This window comes from Taudactylus pleione, unplaced genomic scaffold (genome assembly GCF_031769625.1).
Source record: "Taudactylus pleione unplaced genomic scaffold, aTauple2 ptg000347l, whole genome shotgun sequence".
Lineage (NCBI taxonomy): Eukaryota > Metazoa > Chordata > Amphibia > Anura > Myobatrachidae > Taudactylus > Taudactylus pleione.
Window position 1 is genome coordinate 2,355,851 of NW_028284748.1, and position 17,205 is coordinate 2,373,055.

The 17,205-nt window shown below is 42.5% G+C and overlaps 1 protein-coding gene across 1 annotated transcript in view; it reads right to left on the reverse strand.

Annotated features, from left to right (window-relative positions):
* Positions 1–2,038: 2,038 nt before the first annotated feature.
* Positions 2,039–17,205, reverse strand: part of MYDGF (myeloid derived growth factor) — an 84,479-nt gene continuing 69,312 nt past the window's right edge. Inside the window, exon 7 of the mRNA XM_088444072.1 lies at positions 2,039–2,520. Coding sequence (XP_088300198.1) covers positions 2,441–2,520 — 80 coding nt within the window. The 3' untranslated portion in view covers positions 2,039–2,440. The remainder of the gene's footprint in view (positions 2,521–17,205) is intronic.

Consider the following 17,205-nt stretch of genomic DNA (forward strand, 5'->3'; position numbering starts at 1 on the left):
AGCAAAATAAAATAACTCATAAAATTAAAAGCTTGAGACTGCTAAAGCAGTCCCCCTGTTATCAAAGGTGCGACTGATCCTGTCCAGCACCAAACGAAAAACTGCCTGTGGCTGGGGGCAGGATATATGTGGAGGAGGACCGAGGCATCCTGGGAGCTAAAGCTTATTATTACCAATTATTTATATAGCGCACATATCCTGCAGCACTTTACAGAGAATAGTTGGCCATTCACATCAGTCCCTGCCTAAGTGGAGCTTACAATCTATGTTCCGTATCACATGCACACACACACATACACACTAGGGTTAGGTTTTGGTGGGAGCCAATTTTTGGAGTGTGGGAGGAAACTAAGGTACCCGGAGGAAACCCATGCAAGCACAGGAAGAATATACAAACTCCACACAGGTAGGGCCATGGTGGGAATCGAACCTACGACCTCAATGCCGTGAGGCAGTAATGCTAACCATTACATCATCTGTGCTACCCAAAGCTTAACTGTTTGGTGCCTGGATCACTCCAACCACACACACCCCATCGTATCCCTGTGGATCCCCCATGGACCCTGAAGAAGAAATACAGGTAGATAGTTATCCATCATACAATACCATCAGAGAGAGGTCCGACTGGCTTTAATTTTATTCTGCAGCAGGACAATGATTCCAAACATAAAGCCAATGTCATTAAGAACTAACTTTCGTGTAAAGACGAACAAGGAGTCCTGGAAGTGAGGATATGACCCCCACAGAGCCCTGATCTCAATATCATCGAGTCTGTCTGGGATTACATGAAGAGACAGAAGGATTTGAGCAAGCCTACATCCACAGAAGATCTGTGGTTAGTTCTCCAACATGTTTGAAACAACCTTCCTGACGAGTTCCTTCAATAACGGTGTGCAAGGGTACAGATGTGTCCACATACATCTATCCTCCATGCACTACAAGTCACTCCACACAGAACGCAGGAGCTCCGTGTGCCTTGGTAGCGCGGAACGTCTTTTGTGCATCTTTACCTTCAAATGTGTCTTATTCACACAGTGACACGAATAGCTAGCACAAGCAGATTCTGCTGATTAAAATTATATGCAGCATGCCTATGTTACAGCTGCTGACACTAACATAGCATATCACATGCAAATACACCCGCAGACACACACAGAACATAGGCATGCTGCATATCATTTTAATCAACAGAAGCTGCCTGTGCTATTTGCATCACTGTGTGAATAAGATGCATTTGAAGGTAAAAAGCCGCACAAAAGACACACGGCGCTACAGAGTCACTCCGCCGCACGGCACGATTAGAAGGTCTGTTTAACACGCAAGATGTAGGAGGACACACCTGTACCTAGAAGAATTGATATTGTTTTGAAGGCAAATGGTAGTCACGCCAAATATTGATTTGATTTAGATTTCTCCTCTGTTCATTCACTTTGCATTTTGTTAATTGATAAAAATAAACTATTAAAATTTCAATTTATTACAGCATTCTTACTTTGCAGCATTTTCCACATCTGTCTAAATAGGCACAAGGAAAATGTTTAAATGTTTCACCTATGCTAATTGACTGTACAATGGCTAATTTACTAAATTTACTCACACGTGGTATCCTCGTAACTAACAGTCAATGACAGACACATTCTGAAACTCAGGCTGGCAGAGGCATTTGTGGGGCGGTCTGTGTTTCCGAATACAGGGGCGTGTTGTCTGCATTTTCCAGGAAAGCAAAGGCCAGGATCTGCGTCCATAGGCGCAAACATTCTGGCCTCACAAGCAGGCCAGCCTGCGAAAGCTAAGTGACCAGTGCCGCACAATATCGATGGTCGTGATTATGACCCCAGTCTGCGTCCTCGGTCATAGAGCTGGGATCGCAGATGCTGACAGGAGGCATCACTTTACTTCATACGTCTCCTTCAGCATTTCAATTTTAGTAGGATAAAATTGCAAAGCCGCAAATGTGTGGCTTTGCAAATCTGCCCACTGCTGAATCACCACTGTTCCCTAAACTCACGCGTTTAGACAATGAAAAAGAACAAAACAATTTTAGTTTATTGTTTATTCCAACAAGCTTTGAACTACAATGGGAAAAATAAAATACATTTTTTCTACATACCCCCACCAATTAAATACCCTTGGAGGGGCTTAGCTTCCATGATGGATTCAATTAGACAGTGTGTCACCTTTTCCGTCACTACTAAGAATTTAGAGTCATGGTATTGGGTAAGAAAAAATAGGTGACAAACTATGGTTTTATATTAAAGTGCTGGAAAAAAGGCAAAAGTAACTGAAACAGTTATATATACAAAAATCACCAAAGCATGACAAGCTCCAGTTATCTATACTACCAGTTTTTTCTGTTACCAGGAATTATTTGCATCTTTTTATAAATCCATACATCATCTTATAGAAAGTCAGTCATTCTACAAAGATTTTGCTGGTAGCGTCACAACTCTTCATGCGAAGACCTGGCCACAAATGTTAGCTTGTACAGAGATGAAGAAAAGGAACCTGGTCTGTCTGAAACTGAAAGAAAAAAAATGAAGACATTGAGCTGTTGGTGTAATTTCTTTTTTTTTTAATACATTTTTATTGAGACAATATGTATTACAACATCCAACATAAAATCACATTGATCATTTTGTGAAGTACAACTTTCAAATTTATAAACAAGTCTTCAATTTTATCCTTTACATTTATATTTCTATTTTGATAAACCATTACAAAATTATTGAGCCGAGAGAGAGTAAACCAAATCTTTGTAAATTATATTAATAGGAGGATCACCTACCGCCAGTCTTGTGAGATACCATGTGGTATTCCTCAAACTGTGGTGTATTTGTTTCCTTATAGTAACTGGGAGTGTGTCTATGTATATTTCCCATAGTGAAAAGAAACGTTCCACCTTTTTTTCTTTTTGTGTCAAAGTCTCTACCCAATCCATTTTAAAAATAAAATCAATTTTGTCATGAATAGGGACCATTGGGGGGGTGAGCTATCCAACCAACCCTGCAGTATGGTTTTCCTACCTGCCACGCTCATAATCAACAGTAATTTCTTACTATCTAAGGTCATACGCTGGTCTGGATTGAAAACCCCTAATACCGCCCACTCAGGAGTAAATGGAACATAGTTTATAAAAAAAAATTCGGTATATCTTCTTATCTGATGCCAAAAATTTTTAACTATTGGGCACGCCCATAGACAATGAAAATTGTCCGCTTCCTCCTGTTGGCATCGTGGACATAAATGATTATTAGATGAACCCATTTTGAACCGTCTAATGGGGGAAAGATAGACATTATGATAAACATTTATAAAGAGTTCGGTATACATACTGGCTGGCAAAGTTCTTCTAGAGAACTCCAATGCCTTTTCTAGCCTTGGAATCGGCAAATTTGGGAAATAAGTTAGCCATTTAGCCACACCTCTGGAAATTGTAGCATGATCAATTATATCTCTAAAAAAAATTATAATGGATTGAGATAGCTCTATGGTGTGGTACCTGATACGACAGAAAGGTGTCCAACGTATTGTCCCAATCCTTATTGGAAAAATATTGTAGAACGTGTTTAAGATAGGAATGCACTTGCAAAAATGCCAATGGATAAGGGTTTATCATTGGGAAATTATTTGAGACTTCCGTTTATGTGAGCATACGTTTTCCTTCAACTGAAACCAGCGATTTCAAATTGATTATACCCGCCAGACGCCATAGTGTGAAAGGGTGAGCAGCCATACCGACAAGGAAACTAGGATTACGGATTAGTGGAAGGTGAAGAGTGTAGTAAGCATTTAATCCAGCCTTATGTCGTAAAATGTGCCACATCTTTCGAGTTGTCCATAGTAACGGATTTGATTTATATATTTCAGATATCTCTTTGTTCCACTTGTACATTTGTATATATGGAGGACTGATGCAACCAATCACGTAAATGTCGCAAAAGTGCCGCCTGATTATATACAGTTATATCTGGAAAATTTATTCCCCAGTTACTTCTAGGTTGGCATAGTTTCTGTAAGGCTATTCTAGCTCTGCCACCCTTCCAAATAAATTGACGTATCAGCCTATTAATTTTAAGTGTGTCAGCTTTTGTTAAGAGAACAGGGAGAGACTGCAAAGGATACATTAAACGGAGTATAGCCACCATCTTTAATAAATTAGCTCGTCGCAAAAATTATAAAGGAAGACGTTCCCACCCCCTAATATCCGCACTCAATCTATTTATCGCTCTTGTGATATTCAGTCTATAGAGATCATAGATATTGTGTGGTAATAATATTCCTAGATATGGTATGTATTGTTTAGACCATTGTAGGGGATATTGAGAAGCCCACCTAGGAGGTCTATCAGAATTTTTAAAAGACATAGCTATTGACTTAGTCATATTTATGTATAGACCAGATATTTGACCAAACTGTTCTAATTTATGTAATAGAAGGGGCAAAGATTGTTCAGGATTACCTATATAAAGAAGAATATCATCCGCGAACGCAGAGATTTTTAATTCTTGTCTGCCCACAGAGATACCCTTTAGTTCTCGCCAAGTCTGAAGAGTTCTAAGAAGAGGATCTAATGCCAAATTAAATAACAACGGTGAAAGAGGATAACCCTGACGGGTGCCCCTTTCCAGGTGAAAACGGGGACCTACTATGCCATTGACTAACAATGATGTTGATGGATTAAAATAAAAATACCGTATCAGCTCAACAAAATTTGTTCCAAAGGCTCTTCTCTCCAGCACCTCAAACAAGTATGGCCACAAGACCATATCAAAGGCTCTCTGAATATCCACACTTAATAACATATTCTCAACTCCCAACGTTCCCGCCGACGCCACTACTGCTGCAATTGCCGTCCTTATAGCCTTTACTGCATGTCGCCCGTGCACGAACCCTGTTTGATGTTCTGTCACTATGTGAGGTAAGATTGTTTGGAGTCTTAACGCCATGATCTTAGCCAAAAGCTTAAAATCAACATTCAGGAGACTAATAGGCCTATAAGATGACATCAAATTTGGGTCTTTGTCCGGCTTTGGCAGCAGAATTGTATGCGCCTCATTAAAGGTATCATATGGTGTGTTATTATCATGTATTGTTTTGTATAATTCTAACAATGTTGGGGATATGTGTGTGTTTGTAATATTCAATAGTATTCGCCAGAAAAGCCATCCGGCTCAGGGGATTTGCCAGCTGGGAGCAACGTTATGGCTTTATTAATTTCTTCCATAGTTATGCTACCCGCTAACGCCTCCCTCTGCTCCACTGTTAACTTTTTTAAAACGTCATCAGTAAGCAGGGTGGACTGAAGTGCCCCATCAATAGATGCGGAACGAAACATCTCTTTAAAATAAGATTGAAATTGATTAACAATTTCTTTGGAATCAGTAATTATGTCTCCTGTAGTAGGATGTGTCAGTGTAGTAATTGCATGGCGTTGTCTGTAGGGTTTAGATAAATTTGCTAACAGTTTGCCTGCCTTGTTCCCCCAACGGTAAGATTTGTTTTTAGTGTGTTCTATTGAATGTTTTGCCTGTGTTAGCAGATAGGTTTCTAATATCTGCCTAGCTTGTTTGTACTGATTCATTTTTTCAGGTGAAGGATCATTAGTATACTGTTGAAAGGTGTCCTTTACCACATCCCTCAAGGCCCTGTATTCCACCCTAGCCTCTCGACGCTTGCGTGCCACATAGCTTATACCTCATTACAGCCTTCGAGGCCCGCCAAAAAAGAATAGGGTCGTCCCAAGAGGACAAATTATCATCCACGTAATTTGTCCAGTGGTGAATAAGGTATGTTTTAAACTCATCAGATTGAGCCAGATAATGTGGAAATCGCCAAACATAATCCACCCGTTTCATGTGCGGATGAGAAAGAGCCAGTGTAACAGGGGCATGATCTGAAACAAGTATATCATGTATATCCACTCCCTGTATCTCAGACATCAAACCATCAGAGATCAATATTTTATCAATTCTTGACAATGATCCATGAACCATGGATAGATAAGTATGTGTTTTATCAGTGGGGTTTAATAGTCGCCACGGGTCGGACATATTAAGATTATGTCTAAATGTAGTGAGTAGTTGATTACTCGACATCTGAGATCTCTGTGTCACTGGTGATTTGTCAAGTGAGGGGTCTTCCACCATATTGAAGTCTCCCCCCATTATGAACAGATGAGTAAGCCTACTTTGAAGCACATGGCCTAAGTCTTGGATGTACATATGGGTATTAACATGTGGGGCATAAACATTCACTAGAGTATATGCGGTCTGATATATTTCAACATCTAGTATTAGGTATCTTACTTCTGGGTCGGCCGTTTGGGACAATATAGAAATTGGCAAATCCTTTTGAAAAAGTATGGCCACTCCTCTTGACTCATTTTTTGTAAGAAGCTGAATAACAAGAGCCCAACCAATTAGCTTTTAAGGTATGTTCTGCAGATGTAAGCCAGTGAGTTTCTTGTAAGAAAATCGTTTAAGGTGGGTGAGGACCCTTTTTCGCTTAACGGGAGTGTTTAAACCACCTACATTCCAAGAAATAAACTGCATGGGTTTAGGGGGAAGCGTGGCTACTTGTTCACTTGAAACTGACGGCATGGCTACTCACCCAACAAATGTAGGAAGAATCTGACAATTCCCCTCTCATCTAGACTGGCCCTCTCTCTCTTTCCAGGCTTCAAATCATCACATTCAAAATACATCAATAAAGCAAAAAAGATTTCTGAAAACTTGGTTAGGTTTATCTCTTATTCTTCGTCTCAATTGTTGAAGACATAACTTGTTTGATACATAACATCTCAATTCACCATTTTCAACTTTTCCCACTAAACATAAAATGAAAGTGGACACCATCAATAGAGGTGCGCACACATATATAACAAAAAACATAACTTAATATAGTTTAATTTAAATGGGGCCGCTAAACCCCAGGAGTATAAGACATAACACTCCCCATCCAGGTGTAGTGACCCCTACTAATAGAGCTAGCATTAATCAGTAATAAGATTCTCAGCGAGGGGAACTGGAAGGTGACTACGGATCCATATAATGTACCTTTGCCTTTTCTGGGTCGGTGAAAAGAATGTGGTGCCACCCTCCACCACTCTCAACTTGGCCGGATAAAGCAGAGCAAATCTCACCTTTTTATTAAAAAGAAAAGTGCAAATCTCTGAAAATTCCTTTCGCTTTTGGGTGACAGTAGTCAAAAAATCTTGAAATATTAAAATTTTGTTGTCATTTATTAGCAGTTCCTTTTTTTTACGTAAGGCGGCCAAAATTTTTTCTTTTGTTCTAAAATCTAAATATCTCGCCAAAACTGGTCGTGATCTCCTTCTTGCTCCCTCCTGTTCAACTCCTAATCTATGGGCTCTTTCAATATACGGAACGTCTATATCAGCATCTAATTCCAGAGCGTTTGGGAGATCAGTTGTTAGAAAAGACATTAAATCTGCTCCAGATACTGACTCTGGGAGACCTATAAAACGCAGGTTGTTGCGTCTGGAGCGGTTCTCAAGGTCATCAATTTTATCTTGCATTTGTTTAATTAATCTATCATGAGAATCTACTCCAGACTGACAGCCCTGCATATGGTCCTCTGCATCACTCACTCTCGTCTCCAACGCTACAATGCGCGATGCATGAGAGTCAATCCTAGCTAAACCAGATTCTAAGCGCTTTTGAAGATCCTCAAACCGCTTGTCCATAAGAGGCATCATAAAATCTGATATTTCCCGTGCCGTCAAAGGGGTGGTCTTATCAGGCGGGATTTCTGAGGACCCAGATTCAGAGAGAGATGGCGAGGGTGGCCCTGATTTCTGGGAAGAGCCTTTTGCCTTACCTATCTTATTTGGTGCGTTAGGTTGTTTGGGAGGCATGATTTTATCAACAAATCTGTCTATACCCTTCGGACTGCAAAAAATTTAACAACTGATAGTGGTCACCTAAGCGAAATAATGGTAAATGGTTACCTGGAAAGGGTTTGCATTATCATTGATTAAAGTAACATTTCAATAGCTCCTAAGAGTAGCACCCCACAATTAATACTGAAGTCTACATTAGAACAGCCAAGAAGTATCCAAATATTCTGTTATGAAATAATCTAATAAATTTACAGTGATTACTGTCAATATGACCACCGATCGAAAACGACCAGTAGGTGGTGAACTCAGTGGTGTGAATATGTCGTGATTCAGTTATTACACGATCCTGAACAACAACTAATTTTCTGTATATCTACAAATGCAACAATTATAGAGAACAACCAGTAGGTGGCAATCTCAATGTGGTAGATCTGCTGTGGTTCAGTATCCACGTGATCCCGAACAACAAATTACTGTCTGTACATTCACAAATACAACAAGCTTAGGAAGTGGCCAGTAAATGGTAATCTCAATGCAATAGAAATGCTGTGGTTCAGTCACTACGTGATCCTGAACATCAGATTGCTTACTGTATATTCACCGATATCACAAATACAGAAAATGACCAGTAAATGGCAGTCACAGTACAATAGGTATACTGCGGTTCAGTTACTACGTGATCCTGAACAACAAATTAGTTTCTGTACATTTGCAAATACAATAATTAAAGAAAATGGCCAGCAGCTGGCAATTTTGACATTACTAAAACATTTTGATATAATCGTGGTAAGGAGCAAAATGCATCAAAATCTAATGCATCATAAACATCCAGAAATATAACACCTGCAAAGATCACCATATCAAATTTCACAGTAATATTAGCTTGTATATGGATTGGTTAGTAAAACAGCAAGAGGGGGAAGGGGATATAGTAGATTAGGCAGGGTGGGACAAAGATTGGGGGGATCGGAAAGAACACAAGGTGTATGCCAGGAAAATAGAAAAGTTAAACATACAGGGAGTCATTTAGCAGCAGGGAGAGATAAACCTCTCAGTCCCCCACACTTTAGCCTCAATAACTCTGTGACTGATTCTTCAGTGTGTCAGCCAGTATACAGGAGACTGTCAGATGTGAAGCAGAGCCAGACAACACCAGGGAGTTATCAGCAGCTACCACCAATTTTTTGGTAGAGCCGGAGCAAGCGCTCTGAAATATATGGACTTAAAGATCTCCCCACATGGACCTGTGGGACTGGAAATGCAGGGAGAAATGCTCCACAAGGGAAAACACTCCAGGCACCTCCACAGCACAGTCAGCCCCGCAGAACTCAGCGCAGAGTGCGGTGTATAGCCGTCCGGAGAAAAGGGTGACTGGATACAAGTGCGTCACGGGCACAGACGCCGAGGACCTCCACACCGCAATCAGGGATATGAAGACGTGACACTGGCCACGGAGCAGGGCAGCTGAGAGAGGAGAAGGCTGAGCGCAGGTACCTTGCAAGGGAAAGTCCTCCCACAGCAGCTGAAGACACAGGAACCCCGGGCGTCCGATGTGACCGCTGCACCGGGATTACATTTAGGCGGCAACCTGGATGGCAACCAGGAAGAAGCCCTCAGCTCCCACAGTCCCCCAGAAGGGAAGCAGCCGAAAGGACACCGCCAGCGAAGATGTAGGTAAGTGAAGCAGTTGTACCGGCTGGGACCCCTCAGGGTGATATCAGGCTACAGCCAGGTGACAGTGGACTGGTTCGGGGTAAAGAGAGCATGGATGAATTAACCACGCCAGCTCCCACGCCCAGATAGAGGCGTTCAGGTAGGCCACCACCATTGATGGCCGGACTCCGGTGCTATATAGGTCTCCCCCACAAAAGGAAGGCGCCAAATTGTTCCTCCACGCTTCCTCCAAGTAATGAAGTGTAGAAAAGTTAATATAGACACTTTAGGAGGTGGATGGAGGAGGATTGCAAATAACTCTGTAGGGAGACTAGTAAAAGCCATGCTGGATGCCCCGCCCACCGGAAGTCTGTTGGTGTATTTTTAAACTTCTGGTAGACATCACTTTTGGAGAGGTCTCAAAGATTAGCAAGGAAGGAGCAAGGCAACATTATTCTCCCAACAGGACACTCAAGGTGAATAATATTTCTTCAGAATAAAAATAAAATTATTATTATTAGGTATGCTTTAAAACACTATCACTAATGGACAATGGACTTAGGCAAAATATAAAATAATAGAAATAAAAAAAACAAAAAAAAATATGTAACACAAAAAGCATTGCATATATTCATTGGACCAGCAGATTAATGACACACATGTATAATGTACTATCCATATACTGGGTTTTTTCTTTGACTATGGAAGCTATTATTAGCTATTATAGCCAGTTTTGAATTATTAGAAACTGCTCAACATGTTTTTATTTTGTCTAAATGTGTAATTTTATGTATTTATTGATCTCCTTTATCTTTGTTTGCACTCCTTTTTTGGGTCATGTTTTCTTTTCTATATTTTTCCAGAAAATTCTTTGTTTTTGGAGTTCTGTTCTGTCATCATCAGGCATATAGCCTAGCCTTGGTGCTTGAAAACATTTAAGATTCTGTCCAACTCTACGTAGCCCACAATTCTGTCAGCACACCCTCTGCACTTTGCCTACATAATAACGCTCCGTTACAGACCAGTTACACCCTTTCAGTTGCAAGTGTAAGTGTGACTGAAAAGCATAAAACTCAAGTAATCTTTTTAAGGTTTGGTTTCATTTGAATTGTTTCTATAAACATTTAATTTCTACTCCGTGCGGTCCACAGCATCTGCGCCGACCAGTCCAGGGACTTGCTCCCCCTCGCTCCAGTGCTATTACAGTTAATGACGTGCTGGGCATAATGATGTCATGTCCGACTCCTGACCACTTCATACCAAACGCGTGACAAGAGAACAAGAAAGTAGAAAGACGAGGAGCATAGAAGAATACAGAAAAGACAAAGGAAGAAAAAGAGACTGATGAAAAGAAAGGTGGAAGCGACTGAAAAGTAACAAAGAACCAAGGGGACAGTGTGGAGGGGGCAGAGTAATACAATGGGTAGTGTGATGGAGAGGGGTCAGTTTCAGGATAGTCAGGGATTAATTTCAAAGATCTGAAACTCAAAATGAGTGTACTTTTTTAATGTGAAATTGTTTCATGGGCGTTCCTGTAAATTTTTCTATTAGGGACCCACAAAGCCATGTCCGCCATCAAACAATAATTACAACTGCAATGAGTGATAAAAATAAAGCAAAAAGTTTGAATAGGAGAATAGACATTTTAAAGATGAATGGACAAATAAATAAATATTTGTTCACTGTGTACGGAGACAAAATTCTATGCCTTGTATGGGGTTGAGCACGGGATGCCGGCGGTCAGAATCCCAACAGGGTTAGGATCCCCGTGGTCTGTATTATGAGTGCATCCCCTTGTATGTGTTGTGAAAAGGTAGCAGTTTCCAAGGAATATAGTATTTGACAGCACTTTATAACTGAACATCCCGAAGTAACCAAATTGGATGCAAATGAAAAGAAAATACAAGCTGAAAATGTTTTGAAGCATCTTACTGCAGAACATTTCAAGGGAAATTGCTGCTGCTGGAAAAAGTTATACCGATGGTGACTATATAAAGAAATGCATGTTTGCAGTTTCTGGGTTATGTCCATAAAAGAGTGGAACATTTCAGAAGGTCTGTTTCACTCATGACTGCATAGAGGAAGATAGTGTAATTTCCAGTTGAAGCAGAAAGCCAGTGACTTCTGCTTTTACTCTCTAGCAATGGACACAAGTACAGATTTAAAGGACACAGCTCAATTTATTTTTATTCAAGGTGTTGACGGAAAGTTTAAAATTACTTAAGTGCATGAAGGCCTAATAACTGGAACAGAATTATCCAGTGAAGTAATAAAGTGTATGGATGCTAAGTTGGGACAAAGTTTTGAAAACTTAGTGGCAATTTGTACTGATGGTGTCCCAACAATGTGGTGTTCCTGGCCACGATTCCTGCGTCGGTGGTCGCGGATTTCCTGACCTCTTAAGTGCCAGGCACTGACCAGATTGAGGTAAGCTTCAGCTTAAGCAGCCTGGCCAAAGGGGTGACTATCGCAAACGGTTGCAATGGTGATCCGAGGCAGCGACTACGCATACTGGGGACTCAGATCTCTCATAAGCAAGAAGGAGGTGGGTGTCTATTTCCTCCAGACACTTCCTGCTGCATTTACATTTTGTTGGGACAGTATTGACAGCTGCTTCTGTCAACACCGTCCATCATTGAATCATACCCTGAGTGCAGCAGCCTACTTTACCATACGGAAGCGAAATGGTTGAGTAAAGGAAGAGTACTCCAGCATTTTGTTACTTTAAAAGAAGAAGTAGCCAAATTCTTAAACAAGAACCAAGACAAATTCCCTGAACTTTAACAGAAGCCCTGGGGCTTTATTTATCCAGCAGCTTTTAGAACGGCACCCAGTCAGTGTAAAGCCCGGCATGCTTTACACTTGTGGGTGCCGTTTTAGGTTTCCACTTGCAACCCGCCAGGACGCAGCGACACACAAAAGCCGCTGCTTCGTGACTAATGGCACTGGAATCATGATCTTTTCTTCTTTTGTGATGTTACAACACATCTAAATAACCTCAACAGTGAACTTCAGGGGGAAAATAAGCTAATATTTAAATGTTTTGCTGGAGTGGAAACTTTCAAAATGAAATTGAAGCTTTTCAGAACTCAAAGTGAAATGTGTCATGTTCCTACTTGTGCACAATATATCCCTCAGCATAAGTACAGCAAGCTGGGAGAAAAAAAAAAAATTAGAGTTATGGTAAGAACTTACCTTTGTTAACGTAGTTAAAGCTTTCCAGCTCCCATGATGCATTGGGTCCACTCTCCCTATACCCCGCCACCGAGGCACCTCAGTTGGTAACCAGCCAAAGGCCAGAGGATGATAAGAGAGAAGGAAAACTGGTACACTCAAGAATCACATTCTCATACAGAGAAGGAGACAGAACACCGGTGACCAGCCACATAGCCCATATGAAGCCAGGTGCGTCAGGGCGGGTGCCCTGTGGACTTCGAAGAAAGAGTTAACAAAAGGTTCTTACCATAGCTCATTTTCTTCCTCAGGGTTCATAGGTTCCACAGGGAGACCTTGGGAATGTCCCAAAGCAGTCCTTTTAAGGGTGGGGAGGCTCCTGCGCTGAGAGGAGAATCCGGCGCCCAAAAAAGCATACTGAGAGGCAAAGGTATCAAATGCATAGAACCTTAGAAAGGTCTGGACAGAAGACCACGTGGACGCCTTACAAAGCTGGACAGCCAAGGCACCACGGCAAGCTGCCCACGAGGGACCCATAGATCGAGTAGAATAAGCCTTAATAGAAGTCGGAACAGGCAGACCTGCCTGCGTGTAAGCTTCTGAGATAGTCATACGAAGACATCTAGCCAATGTTTGTTTATTGGCTGTCATCCCTTCTCGTGAAATCCATAGAGCACAAACAAGGAGATTTCCAAAGAGAACTGGTATGGTCCACATAAATCCTGAGGGCGCGGGACACATCCAATGAGGCCTCACCGAAATGGCAGGGAGATGAGATTCTGCTTATGTCAAAATGCGTGACACTTCTGTCATTGCTGCTCAACTTCGAGTGCCTCCTTGATGGTTTATGTAAGCCACTGTGGTGGCGTTGTTGGACTGAACCTGCACGGGTTTTCCGTGAAGAAGGTGCTTTGCCATCATGAGGGCCTGTACACATCCCAAAGTTCCAATATGTTGATGGGCAGGTATGCCTCTAACGTTATCCACCATCCTTGAAAGGAATGTGGACTGGTCACTGCGCCCCATCCCCGGAGAATGGCGTCCGTTGTTAGGAGTGTCCAGTCCGGGATCCAAAAGGGGTGACCCTTGTTAGATAAGATGTCTGTAGCCTCCAAAAGAGGGACAGACACACCTCCGGAGAGAGTACCATTGTCTGACCTCTGACCCGGTGGGGTAATCTGTTCCACCTGGAGAGGATCAGCCCCTGCTGGGGCCTGGAATGGAACTGAGCATATTCCACCATGTCGAATGTGGACACCAAAGAGAAGTGGACTGACACCCGGCGACTGCAGAGACATCTGCGTACTCGCAGCTGCAGCGTGGAGATCTTTTTTGGAGGTAGAAAGATTATCTGCTGGTGAAAGTCCAGAAGGGCTCCCAAATCAACCTTCCTCTGTGAGGGAATTAGGGAGGACTTTTACCAATTGATTAACCACCCGTGTGCTTGTAGACAAGCCACTGTCAGTTGCAGGTGGTAGTGAAGCACCTCTGGAGAACTCGCCAACAAGAGGAAGTTGTCCAGATATGGTATGAGCCGGAAATCCTGACTCTGCAGGTGGGCTGCCATGACAGCAATAATTTTGATAAATACCCTTGGGGTCGTTGTAGTATGGCAAACAGCAGATAACGCTGGTGAGAAAGCATTATGGGAACATGTAGATATGCATCCTGAATGTCCAGTAATACCATGTAATCCCCAGGTTCCATAGCAGTATGATGGATCGTAAGGTTTCCATCCTGAACTTGGGCACCCTTGTTCAGAGATTTGAGGATAGCCCGAAGAGACACATTTGGTTTCTGAACCAGAAAGAGTAGAATAATATCCAGTCCCTCGTTGAGATAGCAGAACTGGTACAATTACCCCTGCCTGCAGCAAGGACTGTATGGCTTTCTGGATCTGCAAGGCCTTGTTCTTGTCGGAAGAAGGGCTAGTGCAGAAAAATTGGTGGGGAGGTGTTCAAAGGAATGAGAGGGCCACTTCTCTTACCCAAGCATCCTTGGTGGTTTGACACCAGTACTGGGAAAACTGAAGAAGTCTGCCTCCCACTCTGGGGTTCCCCAGAGGGAGGCCTGCCCCGTCAGGCTGCAGGTTTATCCTGTGGTTTGGAGGCCGGGCATCTTGTGCTCCAGGCCTGTTTCTTAGGCTTGGCAGGCTACTTGGCAGCGGACTGCCTAGGGAAGGACTGCCCTTTGGATTTTCCTTGGGTAGGGGCAGAAATACCGATTAGGATTTGGCCAACGTGTCAAAAATCTTGTCCAGGTCTGGACCAATCAAAATCTCCCCATTATAGGGTAAGGCCTCCAGGCCTTTCTTAGGATCGGCATCCGCGCTCCAATAGCGTAGCCACAGGGAACCGCGAGCAGACATGGCCGCAGCCGAGACCCTAGTTGTCAGCAGACTAGCATCCAGAACGACCTCACCGATATATGCAGCCGCATCCCTAATATGGACGATCAGTGACACTTGATCTCTGGAACTTATACAAAAAACAGAGTTGCAGATGCACAAAGCAATCTCAGGCTTCAGATCCCCAGGGCATCACATGAAAATTCTATATTATAAATTTAAATGTATACAGTAATGATCGCATAGTGCATCTGCAACTCTGTTTTTTGTATGTCACTTTGAAATCTCAGCATGATGGAACCTTTCATTACTATTAGGGTGTGCAGTCTAGAGCCCCTCCTTATACCCCATATTGTGTATTTATACACACATCTGAAGCCTGAGATTGCTCCAGTCTAGATTTGCACCCCTCCCCCACCCCCTCATATGTTTTTAAGCAGGGACCTAGCATTTGACTGCACAAGGCAACAGGCATAATTACAAGTAAGTCCTATTTATATTGTTAGTATCAGTTTATTTGGGGTGAGCGTTTGGGTGTGGGGCCCCCTGAGCTGTTCTGGCTGGACCTCTCCAGGGCATCACCATTTAATACATATAGTCACTTTGTATATCACTTTCATGTTTGTTTAATATTTATGCCTTTTTTCACACACATTCTACCCTTATCATTATTATAACACTTGTTAATTACTTTACACACCTGATACTTTAACACTTCACTGTCACTCTTTTTTTCGTGTGATGCCCTGGGGAGGTCTTTGGCTGAGCTGACTTTTGGGGTGCCCTGCGTCCCAGATGTGAACCCCAGAGTGTTAGGGATCTGCTCAATGAGGTGACCTTGACGCTGGTGGGCAGGCCCGTATCAGTGGCATTTGATATGCAAACTACCTCTGAAATTCTATATTATAAATTTAAATGTATACAGTAATGATCGCATAATGCATCTGCAACTCTGTTTTTTGTATATGTCACTTTGAAATCTCAGCATGATGGCACCTTTCATTACTATTAGGGTGTGCAGTCTAGAGCCCCTCCTTATTCTCTGGAACTTCCAAGGACTCCTCAAGTGTATCAGCCCATTTCTCTATCACCTTAGCTACCCAGGAGATAGCCATGGACGGCCGGGCAACAGCTCCTGAAAGAGTATATAGATTTTAGGCAAGTTTCCACCTTCCTATCCGTAGGATCCTTAAAGGAAGAAATGGAAGGCATAGGTAACGTTGCACTTTAAATTAACCGTGTAACGTGTGAATCCACTGCAGGGGGTGATTCCCACTTCTTACAATGAGCCTCAGGAAATGGGTAACATGAGGTCAAACGTTTATGAAGTTGATACCTCTTACCAGGCCTCAGCCATGTGATTCACCAGCTGATCTGATAGAGGGAATACTGCCGAAGACACCTTTATCTGTTTAAACAGTGGGTGTTTGGATTTAGGGACTGGTTCATTATTCTCTATAACTAATGCAGATCTGACCGCATGCACCAAGGCAGGAATATTAATCCTCGACTTGGGATCCGCCTCTTGCTGAGGGGAGTCGGGGTTAGAGGCATCAGCCACCTCTCCGTCATCAGATGACATCTCAGATTCTGACAGCTGTGTGGATTGAGATGACAACACAGGATGCACAGCTGGTCGTACAAGTTTCTCACTCTGCAACATGGTCTGAATGGCCGTAGGGATCATAGTCATACTCTCTACTGAGGTAGAGAAAACATCCACCCATGGTGGACCACCCTGCAATAATCCCACTGTCGGAATGACCGCCTGCTGTGGTACAGGAGGGGTCTGCATAATCAGTGGTGTTCCCTGTGAGTGAGGGACGGGCTCATACATAACCTCTCCCGAACCAAATCTTCCTCACTGAAAACTGCAGTACATAATCTGCAAGATTGCGGCATAAGTACAGGAATGCGTTCATTACCCTTGTCAGACATGTCTGCAGGGTAAATGGTGCACAATAACGCACTGTGTACAAAGCAACCACGAGCATGTATAGATACTAACAGGGAGCAATATCAGTATATTTATATTGTCCAGTGTCCTGTCTTATGCTTATATAAGCTGCAGGAACCCGTTGCCAAAATATGGCACAACACCTGTACTAGGGTAGAATGAGAGAAAAGGGTATAGCCATAAGCTGACAGATAGAAAAAAAGATAGATAGAT